This window comes from Rhinolophus hipposideros (genome assembly GCF_964194185.1).
Source record: "Rhinolophus hipposideros genome assembly, chromosome: 12".
Lineage (NCBI taxonomy): Eukaryota > Metazoa > Chordata > Mammalia > Chiroptera > Rhinolophidae > Rhinolophus > Rhinolophus hipposideros.
Genome location: NC_138058.1, coordinates 71,156,413 through 71,164,350, shown reverse-complemented (window position 1 = coordinate 71,164,350; position 7,938 = coordinate 71,156,413). Strand labels below are relative to the sequence as shown.

Sequence of the window (7,938 nt, the reverse complement as noted above, 5' to 3'; positions counted from 1 at the left end):
AAACTCGGGCTGCCTGGGTCAGAGCAGCAGCAACTATAGGTTCTGAACTTGACTCCTCCCCTCAGGTCCTCATTGCTTCCTTCAGACCATCTAACGTTAGGCCAAGCTTCAGTGAGTAGCTGAGTGACCTTGAGCCGTCACTTAATCTGCTGCTGAGGGCCTCAGTTTCTCCATCTATAGAATGGGACTGGAAATTCTTGCCGTGGATGGTTGGGAGGGTCCGGCAAGAGAAAGGGTGGTGCTTCGTAAACCCTCCAGGTTCACACAGAAAGAACAGATTAACTAATCATGCGGTGTCAGTGATTTCCCTCCCCTGACATACACCCGCACTGCCTCCATCATCCCGCGAGAGAAGCACCAGGTGAAAGCACTCCCACCATCTCATGTAGCATCCACAAAGGGGTGGATCAGGCTTATTATTGCCCTTTCACGTGCCCAAAAGGACAGGGTGCCCAAGGTCATGTGCCCAAGGTCAGGTGACAATGACAGAAACTGAGTCCAATCCCCAAGTCCTCTCTGGGAGCCAGGTCTTTCCTCCCTGCCCCAGAAGTCAGGCCTTTGGCCCCCCTGCCCCTCCCTCATGCTGCATGGAAGTCTCCAGCCAGGGGGGCAGGGAGCAGAGCTGTGGGGCAGCTGAGCTGGACATGGCACAGACCCAGGCACTTTCTCCACCCCACCCCCACCCTGCGGCTCAGATGTGCCAGACCAAGGCACACACACATCCACCGCAGCTCCCGCCTTCCTGGGCACAGTGGGGAGCTGCCCTGTTCCCAGGGCAACAGTCAACACAAGTAGGAGCTTGAAACACAACTGGACTCAATTACTCTCCCAGCCTGGAAGGCCTGATCCTCATAGGCCACGCTGAGTTCAGGGTCCAGCGTGGCAGTGAGGAGGACCCCTGCACAGGCTCTCCTGGGGTTAGGAGGGAGTGTAATCCTGGGAGAGGTCTGAGCTTGCGAGCGCGCACGTCTCCATGGAGGGCCACTCCACCTCTGGGCTCCAGAAAACCACATCAGCTGGGTACCGACTGCCCTCCACCAAGCCGCCAACCTTAGTCTCCCCTACTGCCCGGGGTGGCCCCATGGTGGCCAGGGGACTTGCTAGCGGCCTGGCCCTGGGGGCTGATGGTGTGCAGCAGGACCAGCTGTGGAGAGAACTCCTGGAGGCCGAGAGGCGGAGCCAGCAGCGCTGGTGAGTGCCCTGCCCTGCCTGCCCTTCTCCCCTACCCTCCAGTCTGACTCAGGGTCTAGGAAGCTTCTGGAGAAAGAGAAACCTAAGGGTGAGAGGAAAGCCAGGCAAAGTGCATTGATGGGAAAGTGCTGGGGCCAAAGGGCAGAGAGCACTGAGGTGGGGAGAGGGGGAGGGGAAGGTGAGAGAGCCCAGCCTGGGCCAGACAGACTTAGAGAGTGGAAGGGAGACAGAGGCAGGGCTCAGGTAAGGCGCAGTGCAGCCCTCCTGGTTCATTCTGGAATCCCAGCACAGACTGCAGGGGGGCGACCAGGAAGCTGGGACAGCAGTCTTCGGAGGATGACACTTCATTCACTCAATCCAAAAATTCCCAGGAGAGCCGCTCTGTGGGGCTGCAATGGGGACAAAACATGCCTGATCCCAGCTCCACGGAGCCTTCCTTCTCAGGACTGGGTAGCAAGTAGAGAAACAGCTAAAAGACTGGAAACTGGCTCTAGGCCACGGGGCTCAGGGGCTGTGAGGTCTGGGGCAGAAGCTATGTTTAGTACGAGTGTTATACAATTGTTTGACTTTTCAAAAACAGATTAAAATAAAAACGAAATTACCAGTGCAAGTAATGCTAGTTTCCTCACTGTCGCTCCCTGTTAGTCCTAAACCTCCCCATCTTCCCCTGCCACACACACTGGAAAGTTACAAAGGTTTGAGGAAGTGAGAACTGGTCTTCACACGTGACTTGGGGACCCCCACAGTGGCCCGCTGACGAGGCAGAGATACATGGAGACAGGGCATCACTGCTCTCCTTCCCACTCTGCTATACCCTCCAGCATTATAGTTTCCACTCTAGGACAAGCCACCGATTATTGAAATGTTTCTTCATTTTAGATGGTGTAGCATAAACGCTCAGTAGATACATGGCGTTCGTTTCACCTAAAAATGATGTTAATTCCTCCATGATGGAATAAATGTGTTAGTGGCATCGGCTTATTAACTTGACACAGAAAAGCCATTTGTGAAAATGTCACAGGAAGAACTCATATGTCCAACGTGTGTTCCTTTCCAGGGCTCAAAAGTGGAGTTTCCTGAAAGACTACGACCTCATGGTAAGACGTACTTGCACTTGGAATGTGTATTCACTCATTTAACATTTGTCTCTACTGTGTGCTGGATGCTGGAGTGTACAGAGACAGATAAAACACAGTCTTGTCCCAAGAAGCTTAGAGTCTGGTGGGAAAGAAAATACTTACATGGAGCATTTAGACATTAGTTCTTCCCAGTGTTTCTTGACTTTATTAAGATGTACCTACCGGAAATGATGGGCATCTGGAGCTGAACTTTATCCCCGACGTGAGGACAGCAGCAGTGCAGAGTGATGAGCAGTGTGCCCCCTGTGGAGAATGAGTTTGGGAGAAATACTTGGCAAACTCATTCCTGCCTCTAGTAGCACCTCCTCCAATCGATCCTACTTGAGTAATTTTCCTAAACTGCAAAACTGATCATATCTCTCCCCGGCTTAAAGTCCTTCAGTAAATCTGCAGTTTTCAGGGTGGTTTACAACACATCTCGTGATCTAATCCCTCCTCCATTGCTCACCCCACACTGACCAATCCACACTCTTATCCATGCCTTTGTGCATGCTGTTCCCCTCCTGAAACGCCCTTCCCACCTTGTCAGCCTGATGGACTCTTATGCCTCCTTCAGGACCCCACTCAGGTGCCTCCTCTTCTGAGAAATTTCCCCTTCTTGAGTGGGCTTGACCAGATCACTCTGTGCGTCTGACTTTACCCACCAGCATAAGTAACCCATTCCTTTGGTATAGCATGTCATGCTGCAATGATCGATTTCACCTGGTTGTGGGCTCTAAGAGAAAGGACAACAATGACTTCATCCCCGCACCTCCCCCCCAAGCACCCAGTCTGTAAAATATCACTCACTTTGTGCTGGATGAATGAGCAAACGGGACAACGAATCCGGCCATAAGAACAATGGTCAGAGAACCACCTGGAAAATGAGCAGGGTAGTGAGTCAACCAAGGTGGTGGTGGCCACGCGGACACCGACCTTGTGTGGTTTAGGGAAGGTGTCACGTCTTCATTCTGGCCTTGCTGGATTGCTGTGTTCCCCCAGGTAGAAAATTTAGTTCGTGGGACCTGAAATCCTCCACTGAGCTCCTGGTCTGGCCTACAGAGCCCTTCCCTGCCAAGAGCCATGTAGCAACCTGAGCACTGAAACCTGCATCACACCCAACAGTGGGGCCACCTCAGCGCGGCCTTTCCCAAGGAAAGCCAGGATCTCATTACAAACTGGTCCTGTCACTTCTATTCCACAAGAAGAAGCAAAGTTTACCATAAACAGGGGTAGGGAGGGCTGAGGATTTTGCCCCACTCATCGGATTGTTCTGAATCCCTACATTTACTGACGGATTCATCCATCCGTTACAGAAGTCACTCGATAAATAACCTGTGGCTTATTCATAGAAGTTACGAGGAGAATGAGTGCAATGCCACACACACACAAACATGGACGAATCTCGCAAATGTCCATGAGAGAAAGTAGCCAGAGGAGGCATGATCCCATTAAGATAAAGTTCAAAACCAGGCCAAACCACAACCCATGGTGTCAGAGGTGGAGATCAGGTCGCCTTGGGGGCGGAGGTGTTCGGGGTGAAGGCCGATCAAGTTCGAGCTCCTGGTGCAGTGGGGCTGCACAGACAGGCTCACTGTGTGGGAGCTGATGGAGCTGTACAGTTAGGGTCTGTGCACTTTTCTGTGTGTGTGCTAGACTTGAAGTAAAAGTTCACTGAAAAGAACCAACCAAAACTATGGCATTGCCACCGTGTGTGAAGCAGCATGTGACATGAACTGTCCCCTCTCCTCAGGGCAATAAGAAGGAACCTGAGATGCTGCCGGAGCACGTGCCTTTCTTTTCTGACACTGTCCCCAATTCCACGAACCAGATTGTGGGCAGCAGGGTGGACACGCCCCTGGGGAAAACCCTCATCAGCCTGGACTTCTTCTTCGTGGAAGGAGTCCGGAAGAAGAAGCTGGAAGATGAGCTGCAGCCCGTCTAGGAGGAGGAGGGCTCTCAGGGCTGCCCCAAGTGTGTGTGTGAGTGGAGCCGGGAGCCTGCAGCTGGCCTGGCACCATGGCCCCAGAAAGCGTCCTGCAGGTGTCAGCCAGGGTTTATTCTCTCTGCGCCCCACACAGCCTCTATGTGGGCTCCATTGGCTCATTTTTATCCAGGAGTTTAGGGGACTGAAGAAACCTGCCCGCCAAGGTGGGGATTCCCTCTGGGGGGCCCATGAGGGAGCCCTGCATTGTGGTCAGGAAATTGACTGCCTGGGTTCGAATCGTGCTCCTGACTCAGCAGCTGTGCAGTGTTGGGCAGGTTGTGGGAACCCTCTGTGCCTCCATTTCCCATCTGTAAAATGGGTATTTGTTTTCTATTGCTGCTGTAACAAATGACCACAAACTGAGTGATTTCAAACAACATATATGCATTATCTTAGGGCTCTGGATATCCGAAATCCAAAATGTGTAGCACTGGGCGAAAATCAAAGTGTCAGCAGGGCTGTGTTCCTCTCTGGAGGCTCAAAGCACCTGTTTCCTCACCTTTTCCAGCTTCTAGAGACTGTCCACTTTCCTCGGCCGGTGGCCCCCTTCATCTTTAAAGGGGGCATCAGAGCATTTCCCACCCGAGAGGACCTGAGATGAGGTGGTGCCGGCCGTCCCTGGGAACCTGGTATCTGGATTCACTCCACATCCAGAATCCCATCTCACACCTGACTCACCGTGCTGCGTTCCCCTGACTGGGCCTCGATGATCCACAGCTGGGGGAGGGGAGATTCCAAGGGCATCACACAGGTTTGAAGCTCTTACACAGTGCAGTAGCTGGCTACGTCCCCACAACAGGAGGTGGGGCTGGGACCCAGGCTGAAGCAGCTCTCTCCTAAGGCTGCTCCTGGGGCCAGCTCCAGGATAAACAGAGCCCAGACAGGCAGAGAGAAGAGAGAGCCACCGCCGTGGAGCAGGACCAGGAACGTCCAACCAGCCTGATCTCAAATTGGGAACAGCCTCCTGGCTTCAATGGATCCGTGGAACGACACAGTGAAAGTCAAACACCTGGCTCACAGCAGGCATCGCACATTCTGGATGCTTCTGTAGCGGTCGCTGCGGCTATCGACAAGCTTTTGCTGCTTGTCAGAGAGCTCTTCACTTCCCTATTTGGCTTTTCCTACGAGCAGTAACTGTCCACTGATTCGTAATCTAAGCCGGGCGTGATTGCCATCGCATGTGTGACAGCAGGGGTGTTTGAGAACTAGCTGAGTTTACCGAAACCCTGGAGGGACATTCAGTCAACGGCCTAGATTCCCTTTGAAAATAACAGCTGAAATCACACCTCAGCCTACCTGAGACCCAGAGATGCTCCTCTTTTGTGTTCCTGGCATCTTGCCTGATGCCTTCTCTGCAGAGCCGTCTTCCCCTCCCTGCCTGATGCCGGCACACGTGTGCTCCCTTTCCTCTCCCTGTCCTCAGACGCTACAGGACAGAGTCCAAAACTCATAAACAAAGGTCCACGGCCAAAACAGCTGATTCCTTGCGTTGGCAGCGGAGTTGGGAGAGGCAGAGAGAGAGGCCGGGGAGGGCAGGAGAGCGCGCTTTGCCCTCCGTCATCACAGACAGCTAACCTGGTGGCCAGCAGCTCCCTGGCCGTCTTTGCCTGACTTCCTGCAGTCGTGGCCCTCAGTGCCAGCCCTTAGCCCTGTGGCTCAGACACCCTTTCTTCTCCAGGGTCCCTGGCCCTCTCCTGCTCCCACATCTTCTGAGCACTGAGAGCCCTGATGTCTGGTCTGAGTGACAGAGCCCTTGGAGCTTCAAGGACAGAGTGGTGGGAAACCAGGGCTGTGCTGTCAGGGACTTCAGAGCAAATTCCCACAGAACTGCGGTGGCCTGAGCCCTCCACCTCCAGCTTTGACACCCAAACACACCAGAACAACCCGTTAGATTGGATTTTCCCTCCACATTTCCCACCGCTCCTTACTATCCCGTAAGGAATAACAAACAGAAATCGCATCTTCTGACCAAAGCATCCCAGGTCCTGGTCACCATGCCCAATGGTCTCTGTGCCCCATGCTGAGGGCACGGCAAACGTGAAGCCAGAGCTGTGACAGTCGGCCAACAGTGAGGCTGGATGTGGCAGACACCCCTGTGGTCGCACTTCTCTGCTTAGTTCCTGCCAGGGGCGTCCCCAGGAGACTCACGAGGCAGAAGGAGAAACGCCAGGGTCCTTCTTGGAGCCCTGAGGACGCAGTGGTGGGACTTTCTGGGACAGCTGGCCCGGCTGCTGTGTCTGTCAGTCCCCAGCTGGGCAGAGGTGGTGGCCGCTTCCTGCATGGGAGGCTTTCCTGGCGACCGACAACAGTGGTGGAGGTGGCAACAGCAGCTCCCTCCCAGGGCAGTTGTTCAGTGAGGTTCTGGACGTTGTTCCTTGGAGAGGCTTCCTGAAATCTGCTTCCTCATTCTTCTGGTGATTCAGCCTGATGTCTGGTAACAATAATGAAGCTAACTAAAGAAGAAGATTCCGTGGTCTGTAATCAAACCCTCACCAATACACTCTTCTTGTGTACATTCCAGAACATTCCATCGTCTCCGGGGGCCATGTCTGGGTGGCCTACCCAAGACTCGTTTTCAATTTACCATAGTGAGCTCCCTTCCAGGCATGGACATCTGTGCCCCAAAGAAGAGTGGTGTGGACTCTTACATTCCCAAGGGCTGCGTGAAAGTGGGGTGGCCTGCTCTTAAGGCCACTCGATTTTTATGACGATGCAACGGAATCTTCAGAGCAGCCAACGGTAAAGACACTCCTGCTCTTAGCCATTTGGCTGTCTTTGAAGATTAGCTGCATTTTAGATCGATGTTAGGAGCAGCATTTCAAACTCACTGTGGTCCATTATGTACACGGCAGAAGTTTGGCCAAGAGACTCGGTATTGACGAAAGGGTCCCATAAGGAATGCAGTCGTGCTTCTCAGCTTGCATGCAAATTTGGGGGGTTGGTTAAAGGAAGAGTCTGGTTCAGCATGTGTGTGTGTGTGTGTGATTGTATTACATGTGTGATGTATGTGAGTATATACAGAGTATGTGTGCATATATATATATGACTGAATTAGGTTCTCCTTAGATTCATGTTAAAATCCTAACCCCCAAGGTGACTGTATAGGAAGACAGAGCCTTTAAAGAAGTAATTAAGGCTAAATTAGGTCATAAGAGTGGGGCCCTAATCTAACAGGACTCTTATAAGAAGAGAGAGAGAGAGAGAGAGAGAGAGAGAGAGAGAGAGAGAGAGAGAGAGAGAGAGAGAGAGAGAGAGAGAGAGGATGTGTGCAGAGAAGCAGCCATGTGTGGACAGAGTGAGAAGACGGCCATCTGCAAGCCAAGTCTCAGAAACCAACTGCGGGCACCTTGGACTTCCAGCCTCCAGAACTGTGAGAAAATTAATTTGAACAGTTTGTGGTGTTTTGTTATGGCAGCCCGAGCTGACTAATACACACACATGCATACACAACAGACACACGTATCCTAGCTCTGTCTCCTGAGAAGCCAGAAGCAATGGCACCTCAGGAACAACAAGTCCAGTTAGTCCCAAGTCTTTGTTTCTAAACACCACTCTCTAGTCATGAAAAGGTTGAGGGGATCCTTAGGCAAATGGCTGATTCCAGGGGAAGCCTGGGAGCGCTGGGAAACAATCAGGGCAAGG

At 52.6% G+C, this 7,938-nt stretch overlaps 1 protein-coding gene across 1 annotated transcript; it reads left to right on the top strand.

Moving 5' to 3' along the window:
- Positions 1-780: 780 nt before the first annotated feature.
- CIMIP5 (ciliary microtubule inner protein 5) lies at positions 781-7,189 on the top strand. Its single transcript, XM_081068702.1, has 3 exons — positions 781-1,191; positions 2,249-2,288; positions 4,063-7,189. The coding sequence occupies exons 1-3, from the start codon at positions 974-976 to the stop codon at positions 4,252-4,254; spliced, it is 450 nt and encodes a 149-aa protein (XP_080924828.1). The 5' UTR covers positions 781-973; the 3' UTR covers positions 4,255-7,189.
- Positions 7,190-7,938: the final 749 nt, after the last annotated feature.

What these genes read in the sequence shown, in the direction of transcription:
- CIMIP5 (XM_081068702.1), top strand. Translation starts at nt 974, where the DNA reads ATGGAGGGCCACTCCACCTCTGGGCTCCAGAAAACCACATCAGCTGGG. An exon ending in AGGCGGAGCCAGCAGCGCTG is followed by an intron (nt 1,192 to 2,248) that starts GTGAGTGCCCTG and finishes GTTCCTTTCCAG; the next exon opens with GGCTCAAAAGTGGAGTTTCC. An exon ending in TGAAAGACTACGACCTCATG is followed by an intron (nt 2,289 to 4,062) that starts GTAAGACGTACT and finishes CCCTCTCCTCAG; the next exon opens with GGCAATAAGAAGGAACCTGA.